Raw genomic sequence first — 16409 nt, 5'->3', positions numbered from 1 at the left:
TGGTATCAAATATTACAAAGCTATAGTAATTAAAACAGAATGACACTGGCATAAAAATAGACACACAGATCAAAAGAACATAACAGAGAGCCCAGAAATAAAGCCATGCACATAAATAAATTTACAACAATAAACTGACAAGAAAGGAGAGAAGAATACACAATGGAGAAAGGACAGTATCTTCTATAAAAGATCTTGGGAAAACTAGACAGCCACATGAAAAAGAATTAAACTAGACTACCAATTTACAGTATATACAAAAATTAACTCAAAATAGATTAAAGACTTGAATGTATAAGACCTGAAATCATAAAACTCCTCAAAGAAAACACAGGCAGTAAGCTCATTCTTACCAATGATTTTTTGGATTTGACATCAAAAGAAAAGGCAACAAAAGCAAAAAGAGAAAATAAGTACAACTACACGAAACTAAAAAGCTTCTGTACAGCAAAGAAAACCATGAGCAAAGTGAAAAAGCAAGCTTCTGAGTGGGAAAAAAGATCTGCAAACCACAAATCTGATAAGGGGGGTACTGTCCAAAATCTATAAAGTGAAGTGAAAGTCACTCAGTCATGTCCCACTCTTTGTGACCCCATGGTCTCTATAGTCCATGGAATTCTCCAACTCATACAAATCAAAGCAGCAAAACAATCTGATTTTTAACATGGGCTAAAGATCTGAACAATTTTCCAAAGAAGATATCTAAATAGCTAACAGGTACATGCAAAGATGCTAACAACACTAAGTAATCAGAGAAGTACAAATCAAAATCACAATGAGATATCACCTTGCATCTGTCAGAATGGCTATTATAAAGAAGACAGCCAAAAACAAGTGTTGGTAAGTTTGAGTGAACTCCGGGAGATGGTAATGGACAGGGAGGCCTGGCGTGCTGTGATTCATGGCATCACAAAAAGTTGGACACGACTGAGCTACTGAACTGAACTGAACTGAAGGATGTAGAGAAAGACAAACCCTCGTGCACTGTTTGTGAGAATGTAAATCCATGCAGTCACTATGGAAAACAGTATGGCTGTTCCTCCAAAAAATTAAAATTAGAACTACCATATGATCCAACAATTCCACTTCTGGTTGTTTCCAAAGGAAACCAAATCATAATCTCGAAAAGCTATCTGCACCACGTTCACTGCAGCATTATTACTGAAACCACCTAAGTGCCCGTCAATAGATGAATGGATAAAGAAGATACAGTAAATACACACACACATACAATGACTACTACTCAGCCATAAGAGAAACATGAAACTTTGCCATTAGCAACAACTGGATGAACCCTAAAGGCATTAAGTGAGATAAAACAGAGACAGACAAGTAGCATATATTCTAACCTATATGTGGATTCAAAAATAAAAAAGAACTGGAAAAAAACCCACAAAAACACAAGCTCATAGAAACAGAACAGACTGGTCGTTGTCAGGGGTGGACGAAATGCATGAAGCGGGTGAAAAGCTACAAACTTTCTTTTAGTAAGTCATGGGGATGTAATGTACAGCATAGAAATGACAGCTAATAAAACTGTACTGCACATTTCAAACTCAGTAAGAGTACATCTTAAAAGTTCTCATGACAGGAAAAAAATTGTCTATATATGGTGGCAGATGTTAACTACATTATGGTGGCGATACATACAAATATCACATCATTATGTTGCATACTTGAAACTAATATAATGTATGTCAACTGTAATTCAAAATAAATAAAGTCTGGACAAAATGGTCCTTTGTACTAGGTGTACACCTACATGATTAAACCTATGATAAAAAATGTTAAAGCACTGGAAATATATATAAAAATTGCTTTTTTGCTTTTAAAGATAAGTATATCACTATAGGTAAGAAGTCAACTAGTCCTTTTTGGTTCCTTTTAAGTCTGGAGACCTTAAAGTTACTCTCTGAATGTCATTTGTTACACATCCTGGAACTGAATTGTCTCCATTTAGCAAATCAGGTTTGAAGAAGGCAATGGCACCCCACTCCAGTACTCTTGCCTGGAGAATCCCATGACAGAGGAGCCTGGTGCGCTGCAGTCCATGGGGTCGCTAAGAGTCAGACACGACTAAGCGACTTCCCTTTCACTTTTCACTTTCATGCATTGGAGAAGGAAATGGCAACCCACTCCAGTGTTCTTGCCTGGAGAATCCGAGGGACGGGGGAGCCTGGTAGGCTGCCGCCTATGGGGTCGCACAGAGTCGGACACGACTGAAGAGACTTAAGAGCAGCAGTAGCAACAAATCAGGTTAACTCTGGAGGATGTCAATTTACCAAACACAACACCTGATAGCAGAGCTTCTGGAGTTTGCCAATTATCCTATTACAATAGGATGAAATAGAAACTTTGCCGTATTTTTTTTTCTTTTTATTACTATTTGGAATAGAACAAGTTAGTCCTAAGGCTACTTGAATCTCCCTGAATTTTCACTAGATCTGACTAGTTCGATTTAGGCTTTTAGGTTAGGATTCACCCTCACTCTCAGGAAAAGAACTGGAAAGCAGACTTTCCATTCTGAGGAAATGGCAATGCATCTATTTCTTAATGAACATCTGCTGATCTGAAGATGACTGAGTTAGTCTCCTGTGTGAAAATACACGAGCGAATGGAGAAAGGAAAAAGAAATAAGGGGCCCTCCTACAGCTCTACGAACCTCTGTTTCAGCGAGCTGGCATCAATAAAGCGGAGACACGGAGAAGCGGCAACTCGAGCCAAGGGGTACGAGGACAGCCAAGCGGAGCGAAGAGGGCTGAGACCACGAAGGGGCGGGACTGCGCGGCCTCCGCTCCTCCTCGGTCGGGGCGGGCCCGAGACCGCCACCCACCTCTCCCGCGCCGTCCTCGTCCAGGCGCCACGGTACAGCCATGCCGGGCCGCCTGATGCGGGGCCTCTGGCAGCGATGGCGCCGTTACAGGTACCGCTTCGTACCCTGGATCGCGCTGAACCTAAGCCACAACCCGAGGTGAGAGGGCGAGGCGGCTCGACCCAGGCCGTTTTCCTACCTCCCAGCGCCGCCATCGCGGCCGCAAGGACTTACGCTAGCGGACCGCGGTGGGCGGAGCCCTAGGCGAGTGGAACTTCAAGCAGGCGGAGCCTAAGACGGCCTACGGGCCTGAGGCGGGCGGGACCTCAGTGGGCGGGGCTCGAAGTGGGCAAGGCCCCAGGTGGGCGAGGCGGAGGCTGGCTGAGTCAGGCCGGGGGGCCCGAAGACCGCACGGGGCTTTTAGGTGGGCGGAGCCTAAGGCGTATTTCCCATCGTTCCCGGCGCTGCGAGGTCTTCAGGCCTTGTTGCCCGCGGGCGTTGGCTAGAGTCTTAAGGCCAGCTGTCTGCAGAGGTTGGGTGCTTGTGTTTGGGCAAAAAATAGGAACTTTTGAAAAAGGGAAATAACTTGCACGGCGTGAAGGTGCGTGGCCTTCTATCAAGGCAAAGTTAGGACCTTGAAGTGCCTTAGAAAAGCCAAACCGTGGTTTATTTTTACAGCTCTGTAGTTTGTACGGAGAAAACAACGCAACTCGGCTGTGAGGGTAACAGCTTGGAGTAGTTGGTGTATAACGAGCAAAAAGCCACTAAAAGCAAGTCGGAGTATTGGTTTTAGAATACGGATTCAGCGCCTAAAGAAGGCGATCTAGCTGAGTAGATGGCCGTAGCATCAGTGCTAATACTGGCTTTAGTGAATTGCCTTCTTGGAAGAAGTTAATGTGATGCTCACTTAAATAGGCAGACTAGCTAGGTTGAAGGCTGGTGAATAGCCAAAAAGCTCTCCCAGTTTCGTACTACAGAAACGTAAATTCAGATGCATCATTACTACTATCAAACTGAGGTGGAAATTGGTACCTTGTAAGTAAAACAAGAAGTAAAATAATACTTAAAAAGTGATCATTAAAGTACTCCTGAGAAGACTGACGACATATATAATGTTAAATGTGTCTTTGAAGCTGCTGCTGCTGCTGCTAGCTAAGTCGCTTCAGTCGTGTCCGACTCTGTGCGACCCCATAGACGGCAGCCCACTAGGCTCCCCCGTCCCTCGGATTCTCCAGGCAAGAATACTGGAGTGGGTTGCCATTTTCTTCTCCAATGCATGACAGTGAAAAGTGAAGTCGCTCAGTCGTGTCCGACTCTTAGCGACCCTATGAACCGCAGCCCACCAGGCTCCTCCATCCATGGGATTTTCCAGGCAAGAGCACTGGAGTGGGCTGCCGTTGCTGCAGCAGCAGAGCGAGACTGACGACATATATGTTAAATGTGTCTTTGAAGCTACACGCATGTAAAAAGGGCCACTGCAATTTGAGGACATAATGGCTTTAGGTGTACTGGGAACCAGCCTGTTTTCTGCTTCTTGTTCTGCCGTTTACCAGCTTTAAGACGTTGGGCAAGTTTCCTTAACATCTCTAAGCTTGAGTTTCCTTGTCTGCAGAAATGGGATAATGAAAGTAAGGACCCAATAGAATTTGGTATGGAATGGGCCTTTTATAAATATTAGTTGTTGTTGACCTGTGTAAGTATTGTTGGAAGTCAGGTAACTAGAAATGAACCCCCAAAATTCTTTTCCAAACTTCTTAGTTTTATGCCCTTCAAACACATGAGAATTATCTTCATAAAGGCCAGTAACCCTGAGGACATCAAGACAGTCTGGCTTTTATCAGTTGAATGGTAGTGAACAGAAACTTTTCCCATTTTCAGGACCCTCCGATACGTTCCAGAAGAATCCAAAGACAAAGTTATCTCAGATGAAGATGTCCTAGGAACATTACTGAAAGTTTTCCAGGCTCTATTCGTAAATGATTTCAGTAAACAATCAGATATCTTGACTGTGCTTCCAGAACCTGTTAAATCAAAATATCAAGACCTACTATCAGTTCAGCATCCAAGGGTAAAACAGCTTGAATACAGACATCAGCAGCAAAATACCTTTACACCAGAAGAAATTCTTTATAAGACATTGGGTTTCAGTGTTGCCCGAGCACCTAGCTCATTGATTTCTGCTGGAAAAGGTGTCTTCGTTACTAAAGGATTGGTACGGAAAGGCGCGGTTGTATCTATGTATCCCGGTAATGACATAATTAGTACTTGACCAAGAGTTTCTTATATACAGATAAACATAAGTTCAACAAAATACCTAACCCTATAAACCTTAGAGTAAGGGGTTGTATTGGAAACTGATTTCCACAGATTTTTTTTTTTAATTGGCAGATAATTGCTTTACAGTGTTCTCTTGGTTTCTGCCATACAACAACCTGAATCAGCCATAGGTATACATATGTCCCCTCCCTCTTGAGCCTCCCTCCCACCACCCCCACCCCACCCCTCTAGGTTGTCACAGAGTACCAGGTTGAGCTCCCTGTGTTACACAGCAACTTTCCACTAGCTATCTATTTTACATATGGTAATATATATGTTTCAATGCTATTCTCTAAGTTTGTCCTGCCCTCTCCTTCCCCTGCCATATCCATGAATTCATTCTCTATGTCTGCATCTGTATTCCTTCCGTACAAATACGATTTCCATGGACTTTTAAACCTTGAGTTGGAAATTAACTGTTTGTAAATTATCTCATGTATTAGAAAGTATCCAGGAGCATTTTGGGATAAATGCATTTTTCTTTTAAGGAAATTTTTCTAATCAACATTTAAATTTAGGTGAGTATAGTATGGCCTACTTTGATAAGACTGATTACTTAGAAATTACTAGAGAATAAGTCAGTTTGGGTTAGATAATAATTAAAGGTAAAAAATGATGTGGATTAAAACATAAAGATTAAATTTAAATCTATAAATCACTGAATAAAGATCTTCCTGCCATTTCTAAACTTGAAAAGTAAAGCAGTTTCTTTGCAAAAGATCATTAACTGGAATGCTCAGTAGAATATATTATTTGTTAAAACTATTATTTGGTACAGTAGAAAGTACGTGTGAATGTTTGTCAGACAGACCTGTTTTTTAAGAAGTCATTCGACTATCTTCTAATTCTATGTCCCTAAATAAGAGCATCTCAGTTTCCTCCTTCACAACTATCCTAACTCCATAAAAACTAAACAGAACAAGCCAGGAACAAACAAATACTAAAATAAATTTAATAAATAGATTAACAGGGCTTCCCTGGTGGCTCAGACAGTAAAGTGCCTGTCTGTAATGCAGGAGACCCAGGTTCAGTTCCTGGGTTGGGAAGATCCCCTGGAGAAGAAAATGGCAGCCCACTCAAGTACACGTGCCTGAAAAATCCCATGGCTGGAGGAGCCTGGTAGGCTACCGTCCATGGGGTGGCAAAGAGTCAGACAAGACTGAGCAACTTGACTTTCAACATGCCTGCAGCATAGGAAGCACCCTGTAAATATTTGCTCCTTTCCTGCATTGCAAATGAAAGGAAAAACAACCTGAATGCCAGCCTCATCTATTCCCATTTATATCTACACTAATTGATTAATAACAAAATACATTTCTTAAAAGTCTCTTTAATAGATGTCAAATAGAAATCTACTTTAAAAAATAAAAGCAAAAACATAACTTTGAAACTGCGCCTAAAATGTGGTGTTCACATTTTTGTTAACCAAAATAGTCCTATTTTATTTGACTGTGTGGACAAGTTGGTTCTGTGTTCCTTCTGCTATTGGGCACTTTTTAACGAGGGAAGTAGCCAAAGAGAATGTGATAGTCTAGATTGGAGAATGGAAACATTAGAAAAAGGTAGAGAAATTAAAGCAAATTCTTCCATGTTATGTTTATGTTCCAGAGAAAAAGGTCTTTTATCATGATGGTTATGATTTTTATAGGTTGCTATAATATGTGTTTGTCTTATATATTAGGTACAGTATATCAGAAGTACGAGCCAATCTTTTTCCAGTCCATTGGAAATCCATTTATTTTTAGATGCCTAGATGGAGTACTCATTGATGGAAATGACAAAGGAATATCAAAAGTCGTGTATAGGTAAGTTGGTGCCATGTTCAAATTTAATTGTAGGAGACAGAACCATACCACAATGACTCTGACCACTGGCATTTGTACTTTAAATAAAAATCTATGTAGCAAGCCAGAACAAGACATGGAGGAAACTTAAAGGCATGTTACTAAGTGAAAGAAGCCAATTTGGAAAAGGCTGCATAATATATAAAGTCCAACTATATGACATTCTAGAAAATGCAAAACTATGGAGACTGTAGAATGATTGGCATGTGCTAAAGTCTGGGGAGGTGAGGAGAGGTCAAAAGGTGGAGCATGGAGAATTTTTCAGGCAGTGAAAATATTCCATGATACCCTAATGATGGATACCTCTCATTATACATGTATCCAAACCCATAAAATGTACACCAAGAGTGAGCTGTAAGGCAAACTATAGACTCTGGGGTGATTATGATGTGTCAGTGTAGGTTCATCAGTTGTAGCAAACATACCACTCCAGTTGGGGATGGTGAAAACTGGGGAGGCTGTGCATGTATGGGAATGGGGGTACCTGAGAAACATCTGTACCTTTTCCTCAGTTTTGCTGTGAACCTTAAACTCTTCTGAAAAAATCAATTTAGAAAATTGACCCTCCCAAAAAAATCTTTTAATTGCCCAATTGATTAGATAAGTTTTTTAAACACAGACTTCAAGAACGAGCTTATGGTTGCTGGGGGGTGGGGGAGGGTAAGAATGGGGGGAAGGGATAATTAAGGAGTTTGGGATGGATAGGTACACGCTGCTGTATTTAAAATGGATAGCCAGCACTGTATAGCACATGAAACTTTGCTCAATGTTATGTGGCAGCCTGGATGGGAGGGGAGTCTGGGGGAGAATGGGTACATGTATATGGATGATTGAGTCCCTACTCTGCTCACATGAAACTATGACAACATTGTTTGTTTATCAGCTATACCATAATACAAAATTTAAAAGTTTAAAACACCAAAAAACAGTTTTTAAGAAAAATTTCACTGAGGGTTAATTGAATTTTAAGGTACAGAGGAACAGTTTCTTAGCTAATGCTTTCACCTGTTTCAGATCTTGCAATGGGAGGGATCAACTTGGCCCTTTAAAAATGAGTGATAGTACATGGCTAACATCAGAAATTCATAATCCATTGGCTATAGGACAGTATGTGAACAATTGTTCAAATGGTAAGTTGGCACCCTGGGGCTGTAAGATAAAAATACAGCAGTGGTAATGTCCCTCCTTTGCCATATGACTGAGTGCCAGAGGCAGTTAAGTTTAATATCTCAGCTATTGAAAGCCCTGCAGTAAATTTTATAATGGCTGATATCAACCAGAGAATTTGGGGAGATAATGATATACATTAATTGGAATTTTTAAAATGTTTTTATTCTGATTTTGCAATAAATAAGGCAATTGGTAACTGCCCTTTTGATCACTATTCTTTTAGTTATTTTTTTACTAGTTAACTTAGAGATTATTTTGTCAGTTCCTCAACATAGCCTTATAGATTAATCACTACACTGGTTCTATTACTAAGTTTGAGTTACCAATCTTCTCTAGGGCTTTATTTTCCTATAAGCTTGATCATCTGACTACATTTAACACAGACTTTGGTGTTAGACATGAACTTGAAGCCTGACTCTTCTACATCTTCTACATCTTTATTCTCTCTGAGCCTGTTTCCTAATCTTCAAAAAGTAAATAATAAAACATGCAAATATATGTGTATATATAAAATCTTGCAGTGCCTGAAACATAACAGTGATTATTAATTTGAGCATTTTCTGATAATTTAGAAAACTATACATAATTAATTCAGTACTGTTTTCCATGACCTAATAAAATGGTTCTGTTTCTAAAAAGTTTTCTACTTGTTCTTAGACAGAGCAGCTAATGTCTGTTATCAGGAATTTGATGTGCCTGCAGCTTTCCCTATAGAACTGAAGCAGTATCTTCCAAACATTGCCTACAGCTATGACAAACAAAGGTTAGTTCTTCTCAAAGAGTTTTTCCTATCTTCTGTCTTAATGCTGTACCTTAAAAATATATATATATTTTCTAAGAAAAAACTAGAGAGTTTGGGTTTTTTTTTAGTGAAAAATTATAACTTAGATTTTTATGTTCATCATAAATGTGTTAGTTATTTTCCATTTACAGTCATTACAAAATATTGGTTACATTCCCCATGTTGTAACTGCATCCTTGTAGCCTGTCTTATACCCAGAAGTTTGTACCTCTTACTCTCCTACCCTTGTATTTCCCCTCCCACCCACTGGTAAGCACTAGTCTGTTTTCTGTATCTGTGAGTCTGCTTTTTTGTTGTTATATTCACTAGTATGGTGTATTTTTTAGATTCCACATAGAAGTGATAAGAATAAATATTTATTTATGGCTGCACTGCATCTTCTTTGCTGCACACAGGCTTTCTCTAGTTGCAGGGAGCAGGGTCTGCTCTCCAGCTGCAGTGCACAGGCTTCTCATCACAGTGGTTTCTCTCGCTGCAGAGCATCGGCTCTAGGCACACAGGCTTCAGTAGCTGTGGCACGTGGGCTTAGAAGCTGCGGCTCATGACTCTAGAGCTCCGGCTCAGTAGTTGAGGTGCATGGGCTTAGTTGTCCTGTAGCATGTGGGATCTTCCCGGATCAGGTATCGAACCCGTCCCCTGGCTTGGCAGGTGGATTCTTCACCAGAGCCACTAGGGAAGCCCAAGAATGTATATTTTTAATGTAACATTTATTTTTTGTGCATTAAGTGGAAAGTCTACTGAGAATACTCAAGTAACAATTTTTAAATATAAGTAATTGTATATTTAAGAGTTTTTTTTTTCCAATTAACAATACTGTAGGAAGACATTACCTTCATATCATTTCACTTATCTGCCAGTTGCTAGCAAACTTTATTTTATACAGGTCCTATTAAATTGTCCTTTGAAAATGAATGATATTTAAAACTTAGACAATTCCCTGTACTTAAAACTTGATAACTTTTATGTCTCTATATGTATGTGTGTGTGTTTTAACAATGAAGTTTTTTTAACCTGATATTCTGAGGCATAATGTTATTACTGTTCAGCAAGTACAGGAAAAGTTAGAAGAGTAGGAACATTGAAGGTATGCATATGTCTTATTGTGTCCATAAAAGGTATTTTTTTAAATTCCAGTAAATGTTAAGTAGCATTTCCAGCTTTGCAGAATACAAAGATACAAATTAATTTTTTTTGAAGTGTTGAACTATAATATCATTTTAAAATGCTTTTTATGATACCAGTTTTGAACTGGAACATAGAAACATTTTCAAAGAAGTAGTCAGTTGTATAAACTTATTGATTTTGTGGGCTTTTTAAATGATGCAGAATAAATATACTCTAAAATGCCTCCATCAGTGCTGAAAGCTATTTCCTTGTGGAAATCAAATACATAAATTAAGATGATAGTAAGGAATCTGAATAAAATTATCAATAAAATCCATCTTGATGGTATTGAAAATATGAGCTTGTATCTCTTAACACTCCTAACTTTTGCCTATGTTTCTTTTTGTTTTCAGTCCACTACGATGTGTCATTCTTGTTGCACTCAGGGACATTGAACAAGGAGAAGAGCTTTTTTCAAACTACTATACAATTGTCAGCTAACTCTATGAAATTATGTTTACTACTCAGTTATTGAGTTAATTCTAAATGTTTTTTGTAAGTTCCACTTGCGGAACAAATGTTTTGATACCTAATTGGAGTGGGAATTTTATTTTTATTGATATTAGTATTTTAATTCATCATAAAACCTATTTGCTTTGTTACAATCTCAAATTTGTAATGCAATTCCAGTGTTAATTTGGTTTTCACCTAAGTACACAGTAGCTTACTAAATTAAAAGCCACCATCTGAACTTGTAATTTTAACTATTCTTTTGATTATCTTTAGTAGTTTATCAAATTTTAGCCAAGTCATCAGCAGTTCTTACACTGTTGATGTGTACTAACATCCACAAAAACTTATTTTTTTCAGAATAAACCAAGACCAAAAATATTTGTTGTGTTAATTTGAGTTAATTTGAGTTAATTTGAGTTAATTTGTTAAATGAGTTAATTTGGAGAAGGCAATGGCACCCCACTCCAGTACTCTTGCCTGGAAAATCCCATGGGTGGAGGAGCCTGATAGGCTGCAGTCTATGGGGTCGCCAAGAGTCGCACACGACTGAGAGTCGGACACTTTCGCGCATTGGAGAAGGAAATGGCAACCCACTCCAGTGTTCTTGCCTGGAGAATTCCAGGGACGGGGGAGCCTGGTGGGCTGCCGTCTATGGGGTCACACAGAGTCGGACACGACTGAAGCGACTTAGCAGCAGCAGCATGAGTTAATTGGGGTTTGTAATTTCAAGATTGTTTTAGCTGGTTAAGGGGGCAATGGGGAGTCATTATACTATTTTCCCTATTTGAACATTTACACACACATACACACCTACAAAGCTTAAGAGACTGTAAGAGATTGTTTTGGCATGGAAATATAGTTAAAAGATGGTGGTGGGAGGAACACCTATTCCCCATTTCTCATGTTTAGTGGGCTTCCATTAGTAATTCTGCCTCTCTCTCTCCACCTTTTGGAGGAGGAATGATTCTCTGAGATTGTTTTTAGAGAACTAGACACCATGGCCCCAACCCTACTAGTTCCTTCTCTGTGGAGTCTCCCAGTAGTCTGTTCTGGGTGGTTCTCAGCCCTGCGTGGGGAGTAACCTGTAGTCAGCCCAGCCAGGAAAGCAGTGAGTCTAGTTCAGAGGTGGAGTATCAAGTGAGCTGGCCTGGCATCAGCTCTGAAGCCACATTCTCCAGTTCTATTAGTAGGAGTTACTTTGATCTCCATCGACCCGACTCCTGCATCCAACCCTCAGCTCCATACTTGGATAGGGTGGGTGTTATTTATGGGCCTCTCCATGGCACCTGTACAACCAGATTCTGACCCTCTTTACTGCTACACCAACAGCTTTTCTCACTTGTTTATTGTAATTTCAGTAGCCTCCTGATTGCTTTCCATGTTTCCATTCCTGCCCCCTTTTCAGAATAGACAGCCAAGAGTGATTCTTTTAAGCACAAATCAGATCCTGCTGGCATCTGCTCAGAACTCTGATTACTCCTACTTTAGAATAAATGCCAAGTCCTTCACTACCTCTGATCTCACATCCTGCTCTCTCCACACAGTCTCAGCTGTCTCCTTGCCACTCCTGAGACTGCACGGTGCACTCCCACCTCAGAGTTTTTGTACTAGTTCTGCCTCCAGAAACCTCCCCACAAATAGCCATATAGCTCATTCCATCACCTTGCCTAACTAAGCTACTGAAATTTACAATCCTCAACCACCAACCCGTAATACTCCCCATTCATTTCTTTTATGTAGCGTTTATGATGTATATGCACCTAAGTCCATGGGAGCATCTTTTTCTCAGCCTCATTTGTCTTTTATTTGTGCCACCAGGGGAACTCACTTTGTTAAAAAGCCAAGGGCTTTCCTGGTGGCTCGGTAAAGAATCCACCTGCCAGTACAACAGACACGGGTTCAATCCCTGATCCCACATGCCTTGGAGCAGCTAAGCCTGTGCAACACACAGGCTATCGGACCTGTGCTCCAGAGCCCAGGAGCCTCAACTACTGAAGCCCGAGCACCCTAGAGCCTGTGCTCCACACAAGAAGCCACCACAATGAAAAGCCCAAGAACAGCAACCAGAGTAGCCCCCACTTGCCGCAACCAGAGAAAAGCCCCCGTGCAGCAACAAAGACCCAGTACAGCCAAAAATAAAAGTATACATTCTATATATATATATATATATATATAAGCCAAGCTAGTTGATCAAGAAGATCCTATTGTCCAGAACTTTATGTTAAAATACAGAAATGAAACTCCCGTGGTAGTGTTCGGTAGACTGATGTATTTAGGAGTGAAGTGTCAGACTTTTTAAAAACAATTCATTAAAAAGTGCATATAACAGAGTACAAATATGGTACAACATTAATTGTTCAATCAGGATTGTTCTTTATACTCTTAACTTTTGTCTTTAAAGTTTTACTATCTCAAGTTGGGGGTAAAGCTACCATCAGCTTAAGTGTAATATAGAGGGAACAAACATCAAATTCATCAAACATTTACTGAATGCCTACTATGTGAAGGGTCCTAGAAGATTCAAATAAAACAGTTCCTGCTGATAAAATGCTCACAATGGGAGAATAAAGCTTGCCCAGTATGATGACTTGGTCTGGACTAGAGGGATGAAGTTATTTTTTAAAAAGAAAACACTACTTTTTTTTTTTTAATCATTTTTTCCTTACTGGAACAACTTTTCAAGATTTATAAATGACATTTCATTTCTGACATGTTTATGAAATGCTTTTTATTAATTCTACACCAGGAAACAACTTCATGGCAGTATTAGCTTTACTTGTGTAAAAATAATCTCATCAAAATCTAGGTATACTATGAAGCATATCTCTCACTGAAGTGAATGCCAGCTATAGTATATTAAGCCTGGAAAAATGTGAGCATTTCTGATCTAGGACTAGGACTTCAGTGACCCTGTTCAGTTTTGTTCAGAGAACCCTGCCAGCCACAGAAAAGAGAATATGGATTAGAGACTTACCTGGGTGGGCAATCTTTAACAGTGCTATACCCCAAGACTATTTTAAATTAAAAATGGAAGCGTGTATAACAAACTACCCAATTTACAGATACCATGCAACCTTTGAAAAAGGAAGAGAAGCGGCATGCTGGAAAAGCAAACCATGGATAGATGGAATGGGTTAAGGTCTACAAGTGTCTAGATTACTCTGCCCTCACTAGGCTCTCTTCCCTCCCCTAAAAGCCTGAAGGGCTGTGCTCCCGTATGGCACTCGGCTGCACACTTCACTGTATTTAACCAAGAATCACTGGTGTTTCTCCCCACTTTGAAGGCACTTCTGTGTATGTGTCCACCAGGGAGGCGTGCTCATCAAGGCTGCTTGGTGTCTGTGAATGAAGAAATGTGATTTTAGATGAGCAACTGAAGCAAAGATGTCCTCTTGTCCTTGTACAAAATCTGGACATTATGTGCCATCTGATCACTGCAAATTAAGAACTAGACAGGAAAAGCTCTGGTCAGAACAAGTGAATTACGGGACCAAACTTGTGAAATTAGGCCAAAGTGAGATATTTACCTTGGGAAGATGAAGAGTTGGGGAAGTTATTTCTGGAGTCTACCAAACAGGAGACAGGGATCAAGACCATCCCCAAGAAAAAGAAATGCAAAAAAGCAAAATGGCTGGCTGAGAAGGCCTTACAAAACTGTGAAAAGAAAAGCAAAACGCAAAGGAGAAAAGGAAAGATATACCCATTTGAATGCAGAGTTCCAAAAAGCAAGGAGAGGCAAGAAAGCCTTCCTCAATGATCAATGCAAAGACATAGAGGAAAACAATAGAATGGGAAGGACTGGAGATCTCTTCAAAAAATTAGAGATACCAATGGAACATTTCATGCAAAGATGTGCTTGATAAAGGACAGAAATGATATGGACCTAACAGAAGCAGGAGATATTAAGAAGAGGTGGCAAGAATACACAGAAATTGTAAAAAAAAGATCTTCACAACCCAGATAATCACAATGGTGTGCTCACTCACCTAGAGCCAGACATCCTGGAATGTGAAGTCAAGTCGGCCTTAGAAAGCATTACTATGAACAAAGCTAGTGGAGGTGATGGAATTCCAGTGGAGCTATTTCAAGTCCTGAAAGATGATGCTGTGAAAGTGCTGTACTCAATATGCCAGCAAATTTGGAAAACGCAGCAGTGGCCACAGGACTGGAAAAGGTCAGTTTTCATTCCAATCCCAAAGAATGGCAATGCCAAAGTGCTCAATCTACTGCACAATTGCACTCATCTCACACGCTAGTCAAGTAATGCTCAAAATTCTCCAAACCAGGCTTCAACTATATGTGAACTGTGAACTTCCTGATGTTCAAGCTGGTTTTAGAAAAGGCAGAGGAACCAGAGATCAAATTTCCAACATCCGCTGGATCATGGAAAAGCAAGAGTTCCAGAAAAACATCTACTTCTGCTTTATTGACTATGCCAAACCCTTTGACTGTGTGGATCACATAAACTGTGGAAAATTCTTGAAGAGATGGGAATACCAGACCACCCGACCTGCCTCTTGAGAAATCCGTGTGCAGGTCAGGAAGCAACAGTTAGAACTGGACATGGAACAACAGACTGGTTCCAAATAGGAAAAGGAGTACGTCAAGGCTGTATATTGTCACCCTGCTTATTTAATTTATATGCAGAGTACATCATGAGAAATGCTGGACTGGATGAAGCACAAGCTGGAATCAAGATTGCCAGGAAAAAATACCAATAACCTGAGATATGCAGATGACACCACCCTTATGGCAGAAAGTGAACAGGAACTAAAAAGCCTTGATGAAAGTGAAAAAGAAGAGAGTGAAAAAGTTGGCTTAAAGCTCAACATTCAGAAAACGAAGATCATGGCATCCAGTCCCATCACTTCATGGGAAATAGCTGGGGAAACAGTGCAGACAGTCACAGACTTTATTTTCTTGGGGTCCAAAATCACTGCAGATGACTGCTGCAGGTGACTGCTGCCATGAAATTAAAAGATGCTGGCTCCTTGGAAGTTATGACTAACCCAGACAGCATATTAAAAAGCAGAAACATTACTTTGCCTACAAAGGTCCGTCTAGTCAAGGCTATGGTTTTTCCAGTAGTCATGTATGGATGTGAGAGTTGGGACTATAAAGAAAGCTGAGTGCAGAATTGATGCTTCTGAACTGTGGTGTTGGAGAAGACTCAAGAGTGTCTTGGACTCCAAGGAGATATAACCAGTCCATCCTAAAGGAAATCAGTCCTGAATAGTCATTGGGAGGACTGATGTTGAAGCTGAAACTCCAATACTTTAGCCACCTGATGCAAAAAGCTGACTCGTTTGAAAAGACCCTGCTGCTGGGAAAGATTGAAGACAGGGAGAAGGGGATGACAGAGGATGAGATGACTGGATGGCATCACCGAGCTCCAGTCCATGGGGACGCAAAGAGTCAGAGTGAGTGACTGAACTGAACTGAACCAAACTATAAACATAATAAGGAAGACTAGTTTACTCTAAATATACTATGAAATAATAACATCTAATCAAATTTCAGATTTCAGGTTTCCCTAAATGACAAGTTACTGAGAACAGTGTATCAAACGTAACAGACATTCAATAAGTATTTCCTGAATGAAACTGAAAGTACATATAATCCTCACTTTGGGATAGCTAGAATTTTATCGTACTGATAGATGGACATTTATTTTAGAGGATTTAAGGAAAACTATTTTACCTATCAATTGTATTTATCTATCAAATATCTTATTTACTACATCTAAAACCTACTTAACAGTGGTTAAATATCTGCCCATGTGTTACAGCTTAAGAGTCATTAGATAAAAATCTATTTGTGGCAAATACTCACACGAACCAAGAAAAAA

General features: G+C 39.9%; 1 protein-coding gene across 2 annotated transcripts; it reads left to right on the top strand.

Moving 5' to 3' along the window:
- The first annotated feature begins 2831 nt into the window (after positions 1–2831).
- SETD9 (SET domain containing 9) lies at positions 2832–10939 on the top strand. 2 transcript variants are annotated; one of them, XM_004016970.5, is made up of 6 exons: positions 2832–2971; positions 4691–5058; positions 6810–6933; positions 7987–8102; positions 8800–8905; positions 10462–10939. In XM_004016970.5, exons 1-6 carry the CDS (start codon positions 2874–2876, stop codon positions 10547–10549), a joined length of 900 nt encoding a protein of 299 aa, XP_004017019.1. In that variant the 5' UTR covers positions 2832–2873; the 3' UTR covers positions 10550–10939. The 2 variants fall into 2 exon arrangements, with proteins under 2 accessions (XP_004017019.1, XP_060256240.1); XM_060400257.1 differs by having other exon boundaries at positions 8800–10939.
- The last annotated feature ends 5470 nt before the right edge of the window (positions 10940–16409 follow it).

The sequence above is a fragment of the Ovis aries genome, chromosome 16, assembly GCF_016772045.2.
Source record: "Ovis aries strain OAR_USU_Benz2616 breed Rambouillet chromosome 16, ARS-UI_Ramb_v3.0, whole genome shotgun sequence".
Lineage (NCBI taxonomy): Eukaryota > Metazoa > Chordata > Mammalia > Artiodactyla > Bovidae > Ovis > Ovis aries.
Note: the sequence above shows the minus strand (reverse complement) of the source record. Positions and strands in the feature narration are given on the sequence as shown.

Bases quoted from the DNA above. Each gene is read 5' to 3' on its own strand.
- SETD9 (XM_060400257.1), top strand. From the start codon at position 2,874: ATGCCGGGCCGCCTGATGCGGGGCCTCTGGCAGCGATGGCGCCGTTAC. The intron at 2,972-4,690 runs GTGAGAGGGCGA...TCCCATTTTCAG, and splicing joins AACCTAAGCCACAACCCGAG to GACCCTCCGATACGTTCCAG. The intron at 6,934-7,986 runs GTAAGTTGGTGC...CACCTGTTTCAG, and splicing joins ATATCAAAAGTCGTGTATAG to ATCTTGCAATGGGAGGGATC.